The sequence below is a fragment of the Pyrus communis genome, chromosome 7, assembly GCF_041283825.1.
Source record: "Pyrus communis isolate YQ-2024b chromosome 7, ASM4128382v1, whole genome shotgun sequence".
In the NCBI taxonomy this organism is placed as follows: domain Eukaryota; kingdom Viridiplantae; phylum Streptophyta; class Magnoliopsida; order Rosales; family Rosaceae; genus Pyrus; species Pyrus communis.
In genome coordinates, this window is record NC_142571.1 from 3929010 (window position 1) to 3952606 (window position 23597).

At 36.9% G+C, this 23597-nt stretch overlaps 2 protein-coding genes across 2 annotated transcripts; both read left to right on the forward strand.

The window, feature by feature from the left end:
- The first annotated feature begins 10146 nt into the window (after positions 1-10146).
- On the forward strand, positions 10147-18706 carry LOC137735353 (pentatricopeptide (PPR) repeat-containing protein). Its single transcript, XM_068474774.2, has 10 exons — positions 10147-11228; positions 11530-11657; positions 13048-13188; positions 13633-13719; positions 14038-14191; positions 15094-15153; positions 16324-16752; positions 16937-17232; positions 17426-17555; positions 17922-18706. Exons 1-10 carry the CDS (start codon positions 10299-10301, stop codon positions 18429-18431), a joined length of 2865 nt encoding a protein of 954 aa, XP_068330875.2. The 5' UTR covers positions 10147-10298; the 3' UTR covers positions 18432-18706.
- A 2508-nt stretch (positions 18707-21214) lies between these two features.
- Positions 21215-22595, forward strand: LOC137733220 (transcription repressor OFP13-like). Its single transcript, XM_068472374.2, has one exon. It carries the CDS (start codon positions 21388-21390, stop codon positions 22270-22272), a length of 885 nt encoding a protein of 294 aa, XP_068328475.1. The 5' UTR covers positions 21215-21387; the 3' UTR covers positions 22273-22595.
- The last annotated feature ends 1002 nt before the right edge of the window (positions 22596-23597 follow it).

The following is a 23597-nucleotide window of genomic DNA, read 5'->3' on the forward strand; positions in this document are numbered from 1 at the left end:
GTGTTAGATTACATATTGAATATAATCCCTTGATGTGTCCTTAATTCAAAATAATTAATGTGCATTTTATTTAATGTCTCCCATTAAATATTGAAATTTATTAATATACAAATTTTTATGGGAATTGCTATTAGCATTCAAAAAAATCTCATTATAGAAAGTTTGTAGTGCCAAATGAGATTTTTGGAGTGATAATATCTAAATGTTAGTACCGAAATATGTATACCAACATGTATTATATTGAACTAATATATTTACATGTTAGTATCAAAATGTATGTACTGAAATATATGCACCGAAATGTTTTATATTAAATTAATGTACCTAAATGTATGTACCGAAATGTATACACCAAAATATTAGTACCGAAATGTATTATATTGAATTAATTTACCTAAATGTTTGTATCGAAATGTATGTACGGAAATGTGCTTACCTAAATGTATGTACCAAAATATATTATAATGAAATTAATATACCTAAATGAAGAAGACAAAGTACATTGAAATATATTGTATAACAAAAATTAATTAATCTAAATGTTTACAACAAAATATATTACGATAAATGAAATGAAAATGATAATGAAATAAAATTAATACATTAAAAATTAGGAAGAAAAGAGAAATAATTAAAAAATCAAAACATAATTAATAAATGAGGTTATTAATGTATCAAGGAACTAAAATTAGATTTTGATCTTACTCAATAAATGAGGTTATTAATGTATCAAGGAACTAAAATTAGATTTTGATCTTACTCATGGTTTTAATCTAAAAGTCATCTTTGCCAAGGATTAAAATAAAGTTTTCTATATAAAAAATCAACTAGATTCAATATTTCAACAAAGTATATAAACAAAGTACTTAATAATCAACGTCTGGAGGCTCGAAAAGGGAAGTACCGAAATGAAAAGGAGTAGGATTCTCTTCCCTCCTATTATCATGCCCTTCCATCCCCTCCTCTCGCGCTCTTCTTTTTGTCATATTCTCTATATAAAAAAATTCAAAACAAGATGTAGACGTGGTGGAATCGCAACCATTTAAATAAGAAAGGATGTAAGGGAAGAGAGATTAAGAAGGGAAGGAATCCCACTCCAAATGAAAAATGCAAGAACATAACAACATAACCAAACCACTCTAAGTGCTCAATCCCAACACAGCACACTTGAGGTCCCTCAAATCTGTCAACTTGCAAAACCGGCACTGCACCGTGAGAATGGTGTATATGATAGATAAAACCCAATAAGTTGTGTAGCTTGTGTGAGTAGTAAGTAAACTATGATTCACTAAGCATGCCATGTCATAAAGCCATAAGTACGGATTATTGTCATCCAATCTCTATGACAAGTATTCTTACAATGCTATACATCCTAAATCATCTTTCTCTATGGTCACACCTGTCATCTCGTGTTCTCCTAGATCATTAATCCTCTCTTCCATACATAAACAAGTTTTAGAGCTAGGATGACACAGTTGCCCCAAGCCTACACTTCATATGATTTCCAAACTTCTCATAGAACTACCATGCAGGAAAACAGAGTCCGCATGAATCATTAGTTTTCATAACTACTCAATGAACCTATAAGAAGTAGGATTCTAGATCAACTCAATGAGATACATATAATATAAGGTTTCAGACCAGCTCAACGGAACAATATAAGGAGTATGATTCCTGACCAACTTAACAGAATCCCTAAAATCGAGGATTTCAGACCAACTCAATGGAATCATATAAAGAGTAGGATTCCATTCCAACTCAATTGAATCCATAGTAGTTCCGGACCAACACAACGAAACCATTTAGGAAATAGTATTTGTAGACCAACTCCATGGAATCCCTATAATGCGTATGACCCCTTAATGCAGATTAACCAAGCAGAACCATATACATACATAATATAGTATGGTCCCCCAATGCGGATTAATCAAGCAAGACCATACCATACAACAATAGCTAGGCAATTATCATCTATTGCAGATTTCCCATGACACCCCTAATAGTCAACAAATTAGGGTAGAGATGTGTAGTTCATCACCAAAATGATAACAAAACCATAGGTAATAATTAAAAGATGTGATAAAATTTGGACTAAAAATCATAATTTCATGCGTAAACTAAAATTATCTTGCAAGTCAACTACAACAACCTCCCCTCTTGGGGACACAATAGGTTCATCTCAATTGTTGCAATCAAATCCGCAAGTCATTGTGTGTGGAAGAGATGCACAAACTTGTTTAACATGCAAGACTGTAAATTGTGTGTGGAAGAGATGCACAAACTTGTTTAACATGCAAGACAATAAATAACTGTAAGTAGCCAAGGACCAAGGGTGTCGCCCAAAAGCTCTCTAACGACCAAGTTAGTATGTAAATATATGAGATTCAAGTAGAGACAAGAGAATACGTGTGCGGTAATTCCGTTACCAGAGATAAACTCTAAAGGGGTATATTCATACTAGTCAAGATAGAGTCGTTTTAGGATATGGAATCTGTATTAAATAGGGAGAATCCTAAAGAATATATAGGAGTATATAGTGCATCCTCTTAGGAGTATGTTTACTTCCGATGCCCGGTAATTTTTTTAGATTGTAAGGATTATAAGAATATAGGAAACTTGGCTGATACCTTACTGGATCAAGTTTTAGTGTCTTTCAGAAAAAGTATGATCAATCTCAACGAAGTTGTCAACTTCGCCCATTGCTCTGGAACAGGATGATGGTGGCAGCGCAGCTCTGTCTGTGTAACTCCGTTGCAGAAGCTGTAGAGTCCATGACCAGATTTTTGAGGTATTCGTATTCTTATTTGCCTTACATCGACCTTGGAAAATCATGGTCCCACACTAATTAATCACACCATGTTCAGAGCATAACAATAGTACATTATTCACAAACAGTCTGTGATGTGCATACATAACCAATAGTTTGGCTATGTTTTATTACAACTAGATAAAGACAAGACAAAAGTAAAATCACCTTACTTCGTAGAAATATTGTAATATAATCAAGCCCACTCGTTGTTGTTCACTACTGCTTTGGTCTCACTATCTCATAAATTCGGATTGTGTCTCTATAACAAGCGTCTTGCCTTTGTCGAGGCTACTCAAGTTTGCACCTCTTCTGTCAATTATTCTGTTAAGAGTTAATGGAAACCACCATTACTGTTAAGTGTGTCGTCGGCCGTCGGAAACTAAACTCAAAAATTGGCAAATTGGGGTTGAATCCACCTCAGATTAGTTGGAGTTTGGCCGAGCTTCCTCGCCAGAAACTAAAATCAAATTGAATAATTAAGAGTAAATTGTAGCATTGGTCCCTCAACTTTAATCAAATTGGAGCAATGGTCCCTCAACTAAAAATCTACTACCATTGGTCCCTCAACTCATCAAAATGTGTAGTTATGGTCATTTTCATCAACTTCATCAGAATTTTGTCAAAATGAGTTGTGTTGGAAGGACTATTGCTATAATTAGGATCCCTCAACTCATCAAAACGTGTAGTTGTGGTCATTTTCGTCAATTTTGTCAAAATTTTGTCAAAATGAGTTATGTTGGAATGACCATTGCTACAATTTGGTTAGAGTTGAGGAACTATTGATTTAATTAGGAGGGAATATTTCTTTAGTTGGATTAAAGTTTAGGGACTAATGGTAATGAGTTTTTAGTTGAGGGACAATAGCTGCACGTTTTGATGAGTTGAATAACCAATGTTAATAGATTTTAATTGAGGGACCATTGCTCAAATTGAGTTAAAGTTAAGGGATCATTGCTACAATTTACTCTTAAATCAAAGCTCAAATGATAACGATGTCGTTGAGTTTCAATTCGAAATTTGCCACAGAGTTCACTGAGAATGGTTGTTCGAATTTAGTACCTTTTGTTAGAAGTATAAGAATGTAAGGCTGAGATGATGCCACATGTAAACAGATTAGATTGTTTGTTATAGTTGTTATAAGAGTCGGTTTACTAAGGATATATAAACTCCATCTTGTAATAGCTTCTGTGTGAATATACAGATATTAATTCAATCATATTTTCTCTCTACAATCTTCATTCTCTTTCTTTCTCTCTCTTTCTATCTTCATAAGAACCTGTGTTACTGGGTTAACATGGTATCAGAGCCATTGTTGCTCACGCATAAAGATCCGATCCTTTGTTGCTTCCGCATTCTACATATCTTCGTCTGCTACTCTGGAGCTGAATCCTCTCTTCTCTTGGTGATTTCGCTTGGTGATTTCTCTTGGTGATTTCTCTTGGTGTTCAAGATTCTAGGGTTTCTAATTCACGTCACGATTCTTGTTTTCTGGGTGTTTTTTGACTGCACACCAGGTGTTTGCTTTTTTGTCTGAGTCACAGAAAGGTATTCTTTTCCTCAGTTTCTTTGTATACAATCATGGTTACTGCTTCGCAACTTCAGATTTTGCAATCTCCGATTACTGGGTTGATTTCCTCTGTGTCCACTTCTGTGAATGTCAAATTGGATGACTCTAATTACCTTAATTGGCATTTTCAAATGGAATTAATGCTGGAGGGATATGGAATTATGGGGTTTGTTGATGGTTCGTCCCCATGTCCTCCTCGTTTTGTATCTTCTTCTTCTGTTGCATCTGAAGTCAGTTCTGGTGATTCATCTGCCAATGTTGAATCTGATGAATATAAAGTGTGGAAAATGCATGATCGTGCCCTTATGCAGTTGATCACGGCTACACTATCTCCTGTAGCTGTTTCTTGCGCTATAGGGAGTACTAGTTCTCAGGACATTTGGACTCGTCTCAAAGACAATTTCTCGACAGTTTCAAGAACTAGTATCTTTCAGATGAAGTCTGACTTACAAAACATTAAAAAAGGCTCCAATACAATTTCTCAGTATCTGCAGAGAATCAAAGAGGCTCGAGATTATCTTTCTGCTGCAGGAGTGTTCTTTGAAGATGAAGATATTGTGATTTTGGCTCTAAATGGATTACCTCCTGAATATAACACCTTTCGGTGTGTCATTCGTGGAAGAGAAAAGGTTATCTCGTTGAAAGACTTTCGATCTCAATTGCTTGCTGAGGAAGGAATTGTTGATGCTAGTACTAATGCTCATATGTTGTCTGCAATGTTGGCTACCAATTCTTCTCCTACTGACAGGGGTTCAAGTGATCATTCTTCTGGTAATTCTTCTAATTCTGGGCAATCCAACTATGGTTTTCGGCAATACAATAATAAATACAAAGGTAAGGGCAAGTTTCATCAAGGCAACAGATTCAACATGTCAAGGCAGTCATATAATACTCAAACTCGAGTGCTTCCAACTCCAAGTCCAGGTCTTCTTGGTCATGCTCCTCAGCAAGTTTATGGTAGTTGTTCAGATCCTTATAATACTTGTCAACTGTGCTATCAAGAAGGCCACACTGCACCTTTCTGTCCTAATCAATTCCGGTCCAAGCCTAAGTGTTACATTTGTGGCCGACAGAATCACACGGCTCAGTTTTGTTTTCACAAGGATAAAGATCCTCGTCTCTCACAACCACAGTTTGGCATGTTCCCTAATTCCTCTCCTCCACAATACTCTATCAAGCAATGAACACTGTGTTTCCTAATCCCTCACAGTCAACACCTGGACTGTCCTCCACTCCAGCTGCTTCACCTCAAGTTTGGATTGCGGATTCTGGTGCCACCAACCATATGACTGCTGACTTCAACAATTTGACCTTGGCTACTCCTTATCCTACTTCTGAAACAGTGCACACTGCTAATGGTGAAGGTCTGAACGTATCTCATATTGGGAGTACAATTCTCAAATCTCATCTTCATCCCATTAAGCTGAATTCTATACTATATGTGCCTAAATTGTCTCAAAACTTGTTATCTGTGCATAGACTCTGCCTTGACAACAACTGTTGGTTCATATTTGATGCCTATAATTTTTGGATACAGGACAAGGCTACAGGGAGGATACTGTTCAAAGGAATTTGCAGTAATGGGCTATATACATTCCCTTCACTTGTCAATCATCATCCTGCATCTCAGAAATCGGTTTTGCAACCCACAGCCTTCCTTGGTCAGCTTGTCTCATCTACTCTCTGGCATAGTAGACTAGGTCATCCCTCAAACCCTATTGTGTCTTTAATGCTCAGTAAAGCTAAAATACCTTGTACAACATCTTCATTACCTGTGTTGTGTCAAAGTTGCTTACAAGGCAAGTTTAGCAAACTGCCTTTTCATTGTAGTGTCAATAAGGCTGTTCAACCTTTTGAAGTTGTTCATAGTGACATTTGGGGGCCAGCACCATGTATTTCTGCTGATGGTTTTAGATATTATGTAACATTCATTGATGAATGTACTCGGTTTTGTTGGCTGTTTCTTCTCATCAATAAATCAGATTTGTTTGACACATTTGTTGGTTTTTATTCATTTGTGTTGAATCACTTCTCAGTTTCCCTTCAAGTGTTACAAAGTGATGGGGGTGGGGAATACCTTAGTCACAGATTTCAAAGGTTTCTTACAGAAAAAGGCATTTCCCATCAAATTTCTTGTCCTTATACCCCTGAGCAAAACGGTTTAGCAGAAAGGAAACATAGACACTTGGTAGAAACCACAATTACCCTTCTCCAAAATGCTCAATTACCATCCCAATTTTGGTCATTTGGTTGTCAAACTGCTAACTATCTCATCAATAGGATGCCCTCTGCAACTTTGCACAATAAGTCACCTTTTGAGCTTTTGTTTGGGGATTTACCTGTTATTTCACACTTAAGGGTCTTCGGGTGTACCTGTTATCCTCTTCTTAAGCCTTACAACACTACCAAATTGCAACCTAAAACAATCAAATGTGTCTTTCTTGGGTATGCTTCCAAATATAAAGGGTATATCTGTTATGAGGTGTTCAGTAAAAAATTCTACATTTCTAGACATGTGATCTTTGCTGAGACAGAGTTTCCTTATTCAGTCTTATTGACAGCAGTTAATTCTTTACATAAGATATCTTCACAGTCTTCTACAGCAGCACCTTTTACACATCCATTCCCTATCCCTAATAGTCTTAATGAATTGGTTACCTTCCCGTCGCATTCCTCCTCACATACATCTTTTATACCTGTGTCCCCAAGTTTATCATCTCATAGTCCTGGTGTTACACCATTACATCATTCTGTTTCCACTCCCTCTTCATTAGTACCCTCACAACCAGTCACCTCCAATCTTGTTTCTCAGTCCATTACTGCAGCTGCAAATTCCTATCCTGAGATCCCTGTGGCAACTGAGTTTAGTCCTGATAGTCTGCCAGTTGTATTACCCATACCTCCACTCAATTTACACCCTATGCAAACAAGGAGTAAAAGTGGAATTGTTAAAAAGAAGGTACTCTTGACCACATTTGATGAGTCTCCACCTGTTGATCTTTCTTTGGTGGAACCTGCTACTTACAAATCTGCACTCAAGGTTCCAGTTTGGTTCAATGCTATGACAGAAGAATTAGCTGCATTGTATAAACAAGGGACATGGAGTTTGGTTCCTTTACCACCTCAAAAGAACTTAGTGGGCTGCAAATGGGTTTTCAAGGTCAAAAAGCACTCTGATGGGTCTATAGCTCGGCATAAGGCTCGGTTGGTCGCAAAAGGGTTTAGCCAAGAACCTGGTTTAGACTATGGAGAAACCTTCAGTCCTGTAGTAAAGCCAACTACTGTCAGGTTAGTTTTGGCATTAGCAGCTCAATTTGATTGGCCCCTTCGACAACTTGATGTCACAAACGCTTTTCTGCATGGAGTTCTTCAAGAAGAGGTATATATGGCTCAACCTCCTGGGTTTGTAGATGCTAAACACCCTGAGCTTGTTTGTAAGTTACACAAGTCCCTATATGGGTTGAAACAAGCCCCTCGGGCTTGGAATGAAAGGTTTACTGCATTTCTACCTTCTCTGGGGTTTCAACATACATATTCTGATTCTTCTTTTTTTGTCAAGCATGCTGGTGAATCTGTTGTGATTTTATTGTTGTATGTTGATGATATAATCATCACAGGGAGCAGTTCTGCAGCTCTTACACAGGTCATTCACTCTCTCACAACTGAGTTTGATATAAAGGATTTGGGAACTCTCCATTTTTTCTTGGGTATTCAGATTACTAGGAGTACAACTGGTCTGTTCTTATCACAGACTAAATACATCAGGGATCTGCTACATAAAACTGAAATGCTTGAGTCTAAAGCTTGTGATACTCCATGTCTCCCTTATACTCGGCTATTGAAGGATGATGGTCAGCCCTATAACAATCCAACCATGTACAGGAGTATAGTAGGGGCTCTTCAGTACCTCACATTTACTAGGCCCGATATTGCCTTTTCTGTGCATCAGGTGTGCCAGTTTATGCAAGCACCAATGAATTCTCATTTTACAGCAGTAAAGAGGATCTTAAGGTACTTAAAAGGGACTATGCATCTGGGGCTGACATATTCCAAGGGTGATCTGAGTCTGAAATCTTTTAGTGATGCTGACTGGGCCGGCGATCCTAATGATATGAGGTCTACAACCGGTTTAGTTGTCTTCTTAGGTACCAATCCCATCTCTTGGTCATCTAAGAAACAACAAACTGTTTCTCGATCATCTACTGAAGCTGAATATCGGGCACTCTCTTCCACGGCTGCTGAGTTAGACTGGATACAACAACTTCTGGCTTTCTTGAAGGTTTCTGTTTGTTCTTCTCCTGTGTTGTTTTGTGATAATCTTTCAGCTATTGCATTATCCTTCAATCCAGTCCAACATCAGCGCACTAAGCATATTGAGATAGATATTCACTTTGTTCGAGAGAGGGTTGCCAAGAACAAATTGATTGTTCAATTTGTGTCTTCTCAAGAACAGTTTGCTGATATTCTCACCAAGGGATTGAGTGCTCCTTTGTTTAAGATTCATTGTACCAATCTAATGCTTGGCGGTTCCACGCATGAGATTGTGGGGGGATGTTAGAAGTATAAGAATGTAAGGCTGAGATGATGCCACATGTAAACAGATTAGATTGTTTGTTATAGTTGTTATAAGAGTCGGTTTACTAAGGATATATAAACTCCATCTTGTAATAGCTTCTGTGTGAATATACAAATATTAATTCAATCATATTTTCTCTCTACAATCTTCATTCTCTTTCTTTCTCTCTCTTTCTATCTTCATAAGAACCTGTGTTACTGGGTTAACACCTTTCTACCCTCAATGATTCTAGTTTTAGTGGTTTGGAATCAAGATTTGGTCGGCGTTTAATGGTGGTTGTGGTGGTGACGTCTCGGTGAGCTAGAAAGAGAGAGAGTGTGTGAGGTCGAATTGCAAGTTTAGGGGAGAAAAGACTTGGAGAATGAGGGAGGGGATAAAGCTGACTGAGTTGGGTCATAACTCATGATTAGAAAAAATTGTTGCAGGTACTCCATGTAATCGAACAATCTAATCAATGAAGAGTTTAGCCAATTTAACAATTGAGTAAGTTTCACAAACCGCAATAAAATGAGCTACCTTCGTGAGTAGATCAACGATCATGACTATCCCTTGTTCGGGAAAAAGTTACAAAAAATATATGGTAGTCTCTTCCAACTCCAAACAGGAATAGGAATCGGTTGAGACAATCAAGAAGGTTTTTGTCTTACAGCATTAACTTATTGACAAATTAAACATCTCCTCACATATTGAGCAAAGTCCCTTTTCATACCTGACTAGTAAGGCTTTATAGTATGATACACCTTGGTACCACCAGGATGCATAAAATAAGTTGAAAGTATGTGCTTCGTCTAAAATTTCCTTCTTCAGTTCTTCATCATTAAGAACATAGTTAGAACAATTTTTAAAAGCAACCTATATGCTGTATTTGAAAGCTGTTGTTTGGAGGCCATTACTTTTAAAATAAGCAAGATATTTTAATTTTATCAAACACTTATTTATCGCTTAACTTTAAAGTAAAGTGGTTTTTGGTTAAAAAAAAAAGAATTTCAACGAAATATTCCCGTTACTGTTTACTTTTAACAAAAAACCGCAATTTTACATTTCTTGGTACTATTCACTTACACCTTTATTTGTTATTTTTTTATTAAAACTAAATTTTTTAAGGATTTTTTGTTAGTTTTCTTTAAAAAAAATTAATATCAAACTGGACCTTAACGCATTCGACTTTTTATCCGAAGTTTCGGATTTGAATCTATTTTTCGGAGTTCGATAAGGTTAATGTAGATTATCCATGGTTTGTAAAAGGAAAATGAGCGCTACGGTTACCCTCTCGATAGAAGCATATGGCCTCTAGGAAGTAGAAACATCTACTTCCAGTTCACACGGTCCTGACTCCTGACCGGATAATGGAATTCTCACTCAGCACCCCACACTATCCCAACACCACCTCTCCCTTCTCCGCCGTCTCCGTCGTCCTCAACCTCAACCAAAAACACCACTCCACCACCACCACTTGTCTCTCTTTCTCTCTCAAACCAACACCTCCGCCGCCGCCAAATTCTGACAGCCCCATCAGCTCCTCCCCTCCATCTAACCAACTTCGCCGCCCCAAAACCCTCAAAACCGCTTCTCCACCCACCAAACCCACCTCCAAATTCCGCTCTAACCCTTTCAAGAACCTCATTAATCCCGCCCAAGTCCCTACCCCACCAATTAACACCACCACCAACGCCAATTCACACCCGCTCACTGACAAGCTTTGGCTCACCAGCAAGCTCTCTCCCCCACCTCCACCTCCGTCTCCACCTCCGCCGCCCGAAACAGATACTTTTGAAGAAACCCAAAAACCCATCAAGGACAATGAGCCCGGAAAGAATTCGGAGCTACCCAAAGTTGAGTTGCGGCAGGAAGGTAAAATCTTTGTGGGAAATTTGCCCAACTGGGTCAAGAAAAATGAGGTTTCTGACCTTTTCCGGCAATTTGGGCCCATAAAGAGTGTGATTCTGATTAAGGGTCATTCAAGCACTGAGAGAAATGCCGGCTTCGGGTTTGTTATTTACGGTGGTAAGACTGCAGCTAAGTCGGCCACGAAGGCTGTGGAGTTCGATGGCATGGAGTTCCACGGAAGGGTTCTGACTGTCAAATTGGATGATGGGAGCAGATTGAAGGACAAAACGGAGGAGAGGACACGGTGGCTTCAAGGGTACGACAGCGTTGAGTATCAGTCTCAGTGGCATAAAGAGCGGGAGAACTCGCGGAAGGCATTGCGCAAGGTTATGGATACTGAACCAGAGAATTGGCAAGCAGTTGTTAGGTTTTTTGAGAGAATTAAGAAGGTAAAAGCTCGGTTACACTCGTAGTTTATATGCATTTCACATACACTATATGTCAACATCCTCAGGCATATTTTGTTTCGATATGTATAGCTGTTTGAATTTATGCTGTATGCTATTGCTAATAATGAAAATCACCTTCAAATTCACTTGGTGAAACATTAATTCGTATACTCATCACACAACACGTTGTGGACATTCATATATCCGTGCATTATGTGGTACTTAGTCAATGAATGGTTGCTTCGGTAATATGTGCATGACACAAGTGTTTATCCTATGTCTTTTTTCTTCTTGACACCAGCCTTCCAGAGGAGAATATGGCCTGATGGTGAAGTATTATGCAAGGCGAGGGGACATGCATCGTGCTCGTGAAACTTTTGAGAGCATGCGAGCAAGAGGAATAGAACCAACATCCCATGTGTACACAAGGTAATACTTCGCGTAAATCATTCATAACTTAAGCTCTCGGTAATAGTTTTTGGGCCAACTTTTATTTTGGGTAAGTTAATGATCCTGTAATTTGTGGGGAAGTAATAGCAAGTCTTCTTTTATAGTTCAGAAATCAAGCACCTGTTTCTACTTCTCTTTCTTTTTTCTGTTGTTTCTTACAAATGTTACGAGGAAGTTTAACAAAAAACTTTAATGGATTATGTATTGAATTCGAAATATGAAACTCAAGTTTCAAAAATGGTTTTGGTGATGTTTGATATTCTTGAGTAGACTCCAGGTGATTTTATTAAGGACTCACGTGATTGACATCCCAATTTTATTAGAGGCTTTGAGTTGAGTTTGTAATTAGAATACGAGATCACTGTTAATTTGGTTAAATTTTCATGCTATTTCTCATGCTAATTTTTAATAAAGCCCATTCAATATGTAAGAGAATTCATATAGTTCAGACTCTCCTTTATGAATAAAGGCTTTGTTGACTGTTGAGTTGTACAACTTGTACTGAATTTTATTCTGACTTGTTGGGTGATTAATGAGACTTCATTTGTTAAATTAGAAGTTTAGGGATGTTTTCAATCTTCTACAAATTTACAATAGAGTAAGATTGATAAAACTCATGGCCTTGTAATCGAAAAAAAAAAAAAAAACTTATGGCCTTTATTTCAGTGTATCTGTTGGTGATATTTTTGAGCTTATGCCCTTAATGTAGGTTGCAGTGCACATTTATTTTTGGTTTAATGTGTTAAAGAAATTACTCTCAATCTCAAATCATACTACCACTGGCCCTTGTAGTCACAGTAGTTACTCTCAATGTTTACAAGAGGGATGCCCATAGGGGTTTGTTGAGAGAGTATATCCCACATCGGGAACGTAAAGCCTTGCCTTACACTAGAGACCAATTGGTTTAGGGCTGGGTGATCTAATTCTATCATGGCATCAAAAAAGGTAATCCACATGTTACACCCACCGGCCACACATGCTCCCATGTCACTTGAATATGAGTTGTCCACATGTTTGACTTTAGTAATACTAACACAGCATGTGAAGGAACTTGTTCAAAGTATATAACACATCAAGAATGTAAAACCTCACGTTGCAATACATAGTGTTATGAGTATCTGCTCCTAATACCAATTGGTTTTGGATTTGGTTGCTAATTTAATCAAAGCTTTAAGTTCAACCCACAACAAGAGGGTGAGAATTGGGAAGACTTTCACAAGATCAAAGAATCACATTATGAAATTTATTCTAGTTTGCATTACAACTATAGGGTCCAATCATATCTAAAAGTGTAAATCTCTCTAGGAGTATGTACTTTAGAGTTTTCGGTTTCCTCTTCCCGACATTAAAAGTTTTATACTATGTGCAGCCTTATTCATGCTTATGCAGTTGGCAGAGACATGGATGAAGCATTATCATGTGTTAGAAAAATGAAGGAAGAGGGCATCGAAATGAGTTTGGTGACTTACAGTATCATTGTCGGGGGATTCGCAAAAGTTGGCAATGCTGAGTAAGCAAGCAATATACATATGTAGTTTGCACATTTTCCTAGTAATTATAGTGGTTTTATAAGGTGCTAATTGAAGTTGTTTCAATGATACATTTGGTACATTCACAATTTTTACATTTGAGAATTTGGGTAAATTTCATTCATGTGCATTGTAGTTTGGCCCATCTGTTTAGTCATTGGTATGGTTTGATTATTAGTAATCTAGGTGTAAAACTGTCTACAAAAAATAAAAATGGGTGGTATTTGTGCACCCCCTCAGAACCTAGGGGGTATATGTGCAAGTTTCCCTAGTAGAAATTTGCCACCTTCATTTTAAATTTCAAGTCATGACATACAATCTAGGTGATCGATTGATTGTTTTATTAATGCTAACTTCTCATCTATACTGAAACAGAGCAACTTTTGTGTGTCCTTAATTTAATTCTATTTGATGTTGTTTGGAAGAGCTGCAGATTACTGGTTTAAGGAGGCCAAAGAGAGACATACAACTTTGAATGCAATCATTTATGGGAATATTATATATGCTTATTGGTGAGTGTTGCAAATTCCGTCTTATGTCCCATTCATTTTGGTATCATTATATATGTATCGGTCATTATGCATACACAAATTATTTGTATTACGCCCATTTTCTAAAATCTGAAAGACAAGGGAGTAAATATAACTCTTGATTTAACTTCTCTTGCATTAATGATTTTTCTGTTTGCTTATCATGTGTTATGTATCATTGTTGCTCCAAATTCTGTTTGGGGTCATCTTAATATGATGTAACTATGCAAGTAAGATGCATTTTAAATGCAGTCTTGTTCTTTAAACTTTTATGTTATTTCTGCCTTGCTTGAATTACAGTCAAACATGCAATATGGATCGCGCCGAGGCATTAGTGAGGGACATGGAAGAAGCAGGCATAGATGCTCCTATTGACATTTATCATACCATGATGGATGGCTACACAATTATGGGGAATGAAGATAAATGTTTGATTGTGTTTGAACGACTCAAGGTACAAGCTTCAATAAAAGTGTTTTCCTTGTCTAAGTTGTGCATATATACATTCTTCTGTGCTGGTGTTCCTTTATGAACAATTCAATTTAAGAAGTCTCATTACTCTTTTTAATCAGATGATACTGGTAAGTTTTAACAAGATTTCTTTTCTATGTTGTAGAATTTAAAAAATATCTTATGGTTAAACGGAGGAAAGAACTGTAATTCTGACTAAACATGTTCTTTTTGATTGAAAACATAGAAGACTTCTTTATAAACAAAGACTAATGATTAGTTAATCGGGTATGAAATATGTCTATGCGCGTTCAACTTTTGATAAAAGAACAAGTATGAAATCAAGATATAGTTGCCAGCTTAGTAATGAATCAGTGATTTAATAAAAGGAGCATTATGGGAAAGTTAGAACAGATGTTTATTTTTTATTCTTTTTGTTTTGTTTCAAGTTTATGAAATAGTTTTGTTGCAAGTATATGAAATACTCAAGTGATAGAGAATTTAAATATAGGAGATTGTTAAACGAGCCTTTTATGGAAACTTAAAACAGAAAACTTTGTTGCAAGTATATGTAGTATAGGATTAATGTTGACAAGGAGAGAAATGAAATTTAAGAATTGTTTGCTTACGATGCATGGAAATTTTAAACAGAAAACTTGAAGAATTGTTTGCTTATGATGCAGCCTATTCTTTTCTTTTGCCTGTAAAGGTTCTTAGATTGTCCGTCAAGCTTTTAACTCTTGCCTATTAAAGAGGTGTTTTTTCAAGGCCCTAAATACCCTAACTTTTTTACTATTTCTTATAGGGGATGTATAATGTCTTCATCCAATAACGTGATTGTTCATTGCCCATAAAGATTTGCCATATTTCTTCTCTGTATACTAATACTTGCTGATTGGCATATAGGAATGTGGCTTTACACCTTCAGTTATCAGTTATGGATGTCTGATCAATCTTTACATTAAGGTATGGCTCCTTTTTTTCTGTCCTTTTTTCCCTTTTCACATAAAAGTAACAATCAATTGTTTCAAAATTTATCCTTTGTGCTATCATTAAGGGCTCACAATTCAGTTAATACACACATTGTCGATTATGAGCAATTATATTTTTGGAACCTTAGGAATGTTTCCTCAAAAGGCCAACTTGGAGTTTTAAAACTTAAATATCATTATGCGAATAAGCTTACTTGATAACTCAATTCCTAGGCCAACCTAAGAAATAAAGAGTAGGCCTTTCAGATTCTGTTTATAAACCCAAGATGGTGTTATTCTTCCAGTCTTCTTTGTTTCATTCTGTCGTGTTAGATTTTCAATTTTATACATAAAAAGTATATATCCACTGGGTGGTTAGAATGCTCTTTAGTACTCTTCCTTTCTGCTGATGACCACCAATCAAAATGAATGAATAATGTAGTTCTTGCTTCACGATAACCTGACGATCCCAATGAAGAAGTTGGGGTTTCACCATAAAACCAATTGGTAAGGGAGTAGCCCAATTACTCATAAGCACATGCAAGGTCCCTTCTTTCCCCAATGTGGGATTCATACTCTTAATATGCCTCCTGACGCATGGCGAATTTTCAAGCCTAACACATGGACAACACAAATCGGGTAATGTGGGGCACGTGTTGGCCGTTGGGCTTCACACATAAGTCAGCCTGCTCTGATACTATAAAGGAAGTTTGGGTTCCACCATTAAACCAATTGGTAATATGGGGAGTAGCCCATTTACTTATAAGCACGTGCAAGGTCCCGATTTGGGATTCATACCCTAAACACCAAATATAACTTTAAGAGGGTTGTAACATTGATCCCCTGAAGAAAAGCTAAGGAAAAAAATTCATAATGATCGAACTGGGCCAAATTTTTGTGTCTTCAAATTTCTTTGCTACATTTTACTTGCTGGTGAGAGTCTGAGTTGAGAGTAACCTGTCCGGTGCAATGCTGCTTGACTACTGCTGTCCTCGTCCTTTTCTTGCTGAGTCCATCGCTTTAGTGGTTGTACATTTGTTCCTTCTTTGAATTCCTTGAGTTCTGATTTACAATTAATTTTGGGGGCGCAAGTCTATAAGTTTGTACTTGTTATCATTTTGTCTATAAGCTACGACTAATTTGAAGATTGGTATCTGAATTTCAGATTGGAAAAGTTTCTAAAGCCCTGGAAGTTAGCAAAGTGATGGAATCAGCTGGCATAAAACATAACATGAAGACCTACTCCATGTTAATCAATGGCTTTTTGAAGTTAAAAGATTGGACTAATGCATTTTCAGTTGTAGAAGATTTGGTAAAGGATGGGTTGAAGCCAGATGTAGTCCTTTACAATAACATTATAACAGCTTTCTGTGGAATGGGTAACATGGACCGTGCCATTCGCACCGTTAAAGAAATGCAGCGGGAGAGATATAGACCTACATCACGGACGTTTATGCCAATAATACATGGTTTTGCAAGGGCTGGAGAAATGAGAAGAGCCCTCGAGATTTTCGATATGATGAGGATGAGTGGGTGCATTCCCACTGTGCATACATTTAATGCTCTGGTTCTTGGTCTTGTGAAGAAGCGGCAGGTAAATATCCTTGAGATGCAATGCATATATTACATATAGTACATGCATACATACTTACACACACACATATCAAATTTCTCTACTTGGGGACATTCAAATTTTAACGATAAAAGATTCTGCATTATTTGATTGCCCCGTCCACTGCAATTATGATTCAAATTTGAAATGAAAGTAAGTGTTGCAGATGCAGAAGGCGGTTGAAATATTGGATGAGATGACACTAGCAGGCATAAATCCAGACGAGCACACATACACAACTATCATGCATGGTTATGCAGCTTTAGGTGATACTGGCAAAGCCTTTGAGTATTTTACCAAACTGAGGAGTGAGGGCCTGGAGATTGATGTGTTCACATATGAGGCTTTGCTGAAGGCATGTTGCAAGGCAGGCAGAATGCAAAGTGCATTAGCGGTCACCAAAGAAATGAGTGCTAAACGCATTCCAAGGAACACCTTTGTTTACAACATATTAATTGATGGGTATGGTTTGTTAAAAGTTTTTAATATGCACTGATATACTTCACACTAGTACTTTCGTGGGTCTTTATTCTACCGTCTGCTTCTTTGTTTTGTAGGATGTTTTATGTCAAGTTACTGGAATCTACTTTTTCAATATATTCTTCTCTTTAGTTGATTATTTTCGCTGCCTCTGAACCTGCCTTCCTTTATGCAGATGGGCTCGAAGAGGTGATGTTTGGGAGGCTGCTGACTTGATGCAGCAGATGAAAAAGGAAGGGGTTCGACCTGATATTCACACCTACACATCTTTCATAAATGCTTGTTGCAAGGCTGGAGATATGCAGGTATTTTACAATTTTGTCAGGTCGTTGGAGATAATTTTATTTCAAGAAGTATTACTTATATGATCATTCTTTCATCGCCATTTTGAGCTTTTATGAATAAAATGTCTATTTAATATATTTCACATTTGTCGTACTTTTATTTAAGTACTTTATTCTACAGATGGATTTCGTGACTTGTTATGCATTAAAAAGCAATGGAAAATGGTGTTTTTCCATAACTGCAAAAATTTGTCATCTTTCTGATTTCAGTTGGCCAAAACCCTGGCCTTATATAATACAAGAATTAGAAAACTAAACTAACCTCATTTTCATTTTAAATTTATCAATTTGGTTCAGCAGTTCATTTTATTTACATTCTGTCTTCAGAGAGCTGAAAAAATAATTAAAGAAATGGAAGCGTTTGGAGTGAAGCCAAATGTGAAAACCTACACTACGATGATAAAGGGTTGGGCGCGTGCTTCTCTCCCAGAGAAGGCCTTGAGATGCTTCAAAGAGATGAAGTCAACTGGGTTGAAGCCGGACAGAGCTGTATACCATTGCTTGATGACATCTCTGCTGTCAAGGGCTACTGTTGCTGAAGTTTACATCTACTCGGGCCTTCTGTCCATTTGTAAAGAGATGATTGAATCTGGGTTGACTGTTGATATGGGAACTGCAGTTCACTGGTCGAGGTGCTTACGCAAGATTGAAGCAACAGGTGGGGAGCTTACAGAAGCCCTGCAGAAGACCTTCCCACCTGATTGGAGCTCATTTCATACCTTAGATGTAAGTTCAGATGTAGACAGTGATGAAGAAATAGATATTATCAGTGACGATGATGAGACGGAGTTTGCTAGTGGAATAAACCGTGATGAATTTATGGAGAGGATTGTCTAAACGACAGAACCTGTTTCTAAATCGTGTTGCTGACAAAGGATATAGCATGCTACTGCGCATACAGACGTTATGCACGCTGGTTCGGACTCTAGCTTCATTTAAAGCAGTGAGGTTGAAGAAATTTTAGATTGCTGGAAGGGTTTTTGCAGGATGAGAACCAGTGCCATTACTGATATCATGATTCTTTGTTAGCTTAAATGTTCTTTTGTACAGAACTTATTTTTTATATGAATTTTTCAAGTTTTTGAACAGAAATGGCAATTAGGTTTTGTTTAGGTTTTTCCAAGTGACACAATTCGTTGTTTTTCTTAAATGTTAGGTGTCCAACTCCAAGCCCTCAAATGAATTTTAAATAAGGTGGCACGTCAAGAAGAAAAGTCAAGAAGATCCTAACAGAGGAAATCCAAGCATGTGTGCCAAATCGTATTCTTAAGGAGCTTATTTTTTAAACTCTTTTTATCATCACACACTTCTATTTATTTTTAGTCGTCGGATTGAATAACTCGAATAAAAAATAATGGACAAATTAAATATGAGTATGCATCATTAAATTAGGCGTAGTAGCTACGCCTCTTGAAACTCGATTTTAATCTCACTTTGTTCCTTGTAACTCAAAAGTCAACACTTTACTTCCTGAAACTCAAAGTTTGCTTTACTTTGCCCCCTGAAACTCAGTTTTGATCCTATTTTGCTCTTGAAATTTGAAAGTCATCTTTATAAAATTCAAATTTACTCCACATTGACTTAGATATGTTAATTTCTTATGTGAGTAGAATTTGAGTGAGCCATGCTGATCAATTTTTTTTCTTTCATCTCTTTAATTTCTTTTAAATTTAATATTATATGATATTTTAATATTAACGCATAATGGAGATTTATAATCAAATTTCATAGTTTTATTGAGTGTAGAGTCCTACATATATTTTATGAGGCAACCTATAAGTTTTAAATAGAAGAGAGCTCACAAATCAAAGTAGAACGAATTTGAAGTTTTAGGAAATAAAATGATAACTATTGAGTTATAAAAAGCAAAATAAAATCAAAATAGAGTTTCGGATGACGTAGCTAATAATAAGCCTTAAAATTGTAAGATACATCAGTAATATGGTTGAGCTATCTAATTTTAATTCCTTGAAGATATGCATGAATCTAAATTCTCATGTTCTACTCAATCCAAATAAACGATGCGATTGTCGGAATATGGATCGCAATGTCTTCCGAATGATGGACTTTTGATTGTTTTGAAGGGAAAATAGTTGTACATGAACCGTGAACTGTTTTTTTCCTACCCACCTTAATCATCCTAAACTGCACATGCTTCGTTGACCTCCTACGATTGACCACTTCATTAACCAAATTTAATTCGGGAAGCAAACATGCCATTGGACGACATTTAAATTGTGCAGGTCAAAATTTAGAGAGACAAAGAATGAGGTGCGGCAAGAGAGTTAGAAACGAATTAGGGATATATTAAGTAGTATTTTATTCAAATTAATACAAGGAGTTATATTTCTACGCACGAAATGTAGTGAGTTGAAGAGGAAGACTCTAACTATTAGGGCCGTCCACTACTTGCAAGATAATGGTGTGCTTAAATTTGAGCATCGCTCGAACCAAGTTACCACAAGAAATTTTCTGTCTTTTTACCACTCAAAGTGATACAGAGCTGAAACTCGGTGGGTAATCTTCACAGCGGCTAGAGTTTCTTTTTTCATGTCTAGCGTTTTGCAACGTGTACAAATTCATTTGCCTAGTGAGATTTCTCTGTTTGAAGAAGTTCTATGTTCGGAATCTCATTTTCGATGTCAATGAAAATAATTGATAAATAGGATAAAGGGCAAAAAAAGCAAAAAAAAAAAAAGATAAAAAGATTCACAAAATGAGTAGTCTATTTTGGAGGTTGTAACCTCTAACTCCTCATAAAGACGTTGGGCAGAGGAGAATTGTATATGATGGGGTTCAGCCGTTCCCTCTTAAATAGGTCATATGAATTTTGCTTGGTCATATGAATTTTGCTTGGTTATGTTTGATTTCTTCTTTTCCACGTCAGTTTTGTAGTAGTCTCCGAAAAAGAAGAAGAGCTCTTTTTATTTTTTATTTTTTATTTTTTTCTAAAGAAATAGAAATTTAGACAATATGACCGTTAATCAGTTTCAATACAATCAAATAAAAGAGTTTATGGGAAGAAAAAAGCAGAATTATTGGACGACTGGCGTGGAAAAAGAAATTGGGGGAAGTGAGAAGCATAATTTAAAGGGAAAATCCTTGTACATCACAATCATCATTTAATTTATCAATTTTTTTCATAATTATTGGTTTATTAAAAAGTTTTTAATTGATGGTTCGGTAAGAATAGCATTACTAAAGTTGGAAATATCAAATCAAATTCTCTGACTTTTTAACCATTAGATCTTTGGTCAAAAACAAAAAAAAAATCAAGATTTAGCGGTTAAAAATTCTAGAGTATTCACCATAGAATATTTGTTAGGATGTGACTTTCACACATTGTTTTTAGCTTCTCACACCCCCTTTTATTTATAGTCACCGGATTAGATAATTCAAACAAAATCAAGGGTCATGATTAAATAAAAGTGTGTAGAAGGCTAAAAATGATGCGTAAAAAATCAATTTATTTGTTGAGTTGTTTTGATGTAAAGATTTTTCAGTATGCCGAAAACACGGCTCAGTAGCTATTTATATTATAACACTTGATATACCGAATCGTGTTTTCATCACACTAAAAGATTTATGTTTTGGTTGGGGAAGGCATTCAACACCATTCAATATTGTACAAACGAGGAATTGAATACACACATGAAAAGGCCCTACCACCACCACCACCACCACCACCACCGTCAGCAAAACCCCATTTTCTCTCCATCTTCCATTTACTCTCCTTTTTTAAAATGTCACTCATCTCCTCTTATCTAAGTTGTAACTGGCCACCTATATATATATGATCTATCACATTATTATTAACGCCATCACAAACTTCACAACAAACATCCTAGATTCCCGATCGATACCAACCAACTTTGTAAGCTCTCTGACGGACGTCTTGGATTGGATCCTTCCAATGAAGTTGCCTTGTCTCTTCAAAAAGAAGGAAACAAAAACGATAGCAGCCACATCGGCAGCGCCATGGCAGTACTGGCCCTCTTGCAACCACCCCAAGACGCTTTCCTTCCGAGCCCGCAGTGGCAGTGACAACATGTTCAAGACTGTCAACTCCGCCTTCTTGGATCCAGTTACGGAAGGAGGAGCTGATCAGTCTTGGTTCATAAACTCATCCTCCTCCTCAGATAATCAGTCAACAACCGGGTGTCATCATGAGGACGGAGAGGAGTCCTTGGATACGGTGGTGGTCCGAGGGGCAAGATCCGAGAGGCTGTTTTTCAAGCCGGAAGACACGAGCTCCATGGTACAAAAGGCGAAAGGCACCGGCGGAGGAGAGATGATGAATCCGTTGTTGAAGGAAAAGTACGTGCCGGTGTTAGCCAACATGGAATCGGAGGATCCGTTGAAAGATTTTAGGAGGTCAATGGAGGAGATGGTGGAATGTCATGGGCTTAGTAAAGATTGGGAGGGTTTGGAGGAGCTGTTGGGATGGTATTTGAAGGTCAACCAGAAGAACAACCATGGCTTTATAGTGGCAGCATTTGTGGATCTCCTTCTTGCTCTTTCTGCTGCTGCAGCTGCTCCTTCTGATCATAATTATTATTATTCCACTTCTTTTTCTTCTGCCATTTCTTCTTTTTCAAGATCTTCTCCATTGTCATGTTCTTTTCAAGGTCAGGAGGAGGATGACAGTGCAGAACCAGTAGAGATCACAATGTCTTAGCTATATTTATAATCCCCGTCATGTCATGTGGGGTCAAAATGTGTCAAAAAATAGGTGTCCCACGATCCTAATCCTCTATATCATTTAATCTAACATTCGTATAGTTTTAGATTGGGCTAAGAGCGAGTCCATCCGTTTTTGGAGGGCAAAAGCAAGGTAAGGGGGTAAGGGCAGTGAATATGTTTTTACTATTTATTCAGAATAGTAATTGTCTTTGTGCAAGTCCACTCTTTTGTAAAGGGCAATGACACTATTCACAAATATATTTTGTATGCCTTGTAAGTTTGTTCTATGAAAATAAAACGGCTTTCTAATTTCAATAATTTATTTCAAATACAAGACAAAGTTATAGTATTACAACCCACCAAAGATGTTAAAATAATATTATTCTCAGTAGCTTGGACTTTGGAGTATGCTTCACAACATATGGCAATAGTTTTGTATTTCAGAGTATGTTTCACAACGTTTCGACATTCTTGCTTTATGAATGATCTTTTGTTGTTATCAAGATTGAACTATATTTATGCTTGTAGTTGTTGAAAAAAGAATTGTGAAACAAAATAATAAATTACATAATACATTTGAAATATTTTAATAATAAAATGTTATCACCCTATTTGATAGATTATTGCCACTTCGATAAATGGCTTCCGATCTTATGAGGGCCTACATAATAGAAATTGCTCGATCCGAGATGTGCCCTTAATTTGCTTGACAAATTGTGCATGAATCTTCGTCCATATTTGTTGCACCATCATCTCATTTTCATGACGGGATCATGAGTAACACGCATTCAACACTTAAGCAAAGCAACATCTTCCTTGATCAACTAATTGACCTCTTACCCCTTTTTTTTTTTTTTTTTTTTTTGGTGGTAACAAAAGGATTTGGGAAGTAGAAAAAAAATATAGGAGATTGTAGTAAAAAAAAAAATATTGAGTTATGCTGTGGGGAATGAAGAAGATTGTTAGGTATTTATAGAAAAAAAAATTTGGGTATTTTTTGGTCTTTTGGTTTTTATTTTATTTTTTATTTGTATTTTTTACCATTAAATTTATCCTGGTTGATTTTTAAACCATTGGATGCCCCAGATTGCGCCACATGGTAGCTGCAAATTCTTTTGCAAAATTTGTCTACCTTTGAAAATCCAGTGGTCTAAATCAAGGGCCCATTGGAATTCAGCGGCTGAAGTGCACGGATAAAAGAGTCGTTTGGCTCTGTGGCTTACAAGTGGGGGGCCTTTCGTCTGTTGTTGACATTGGCCATTGCCCACGAGCTCAAGTCCAGGAGAAATTTTTAGTTATGACGAGAATCCGGATGGTACA

What these genes read in the sequence shown, in the direction of transcription:
- LOC137735353 (XM_068474774.2), top strand. Translation starts at nt 10,299, where the DNA reads ATGGAATTCTCACTCAGCACCCCACACTATCCCAACACCACCTCTCCC. An exon ending in AATATTATATATGCTTATTG is followed by an intron (nt 13,720 to 14,037) that starts GTGAGTGTTGCA and finishes CTTGAATTACAG; the next exon opens with TCAAACATGCAATATGGATC. An exon ending in TGATCAATCTTTACATTAAG is followed by an intron (nt 15,154 to 16,323) that starts GTATGGCTCCTT and finishes TCTGAATTTCAG; the next exon opens with ATTGGAAAAGTTTCTAAAGC.
- LOC137733220 (XM_068472374.2), top strand. Translation starts at nt 21,388, where the DNA reads ATGATCTATCACATTATTATTAACGCCATCACAAACTTCACAACAAAC.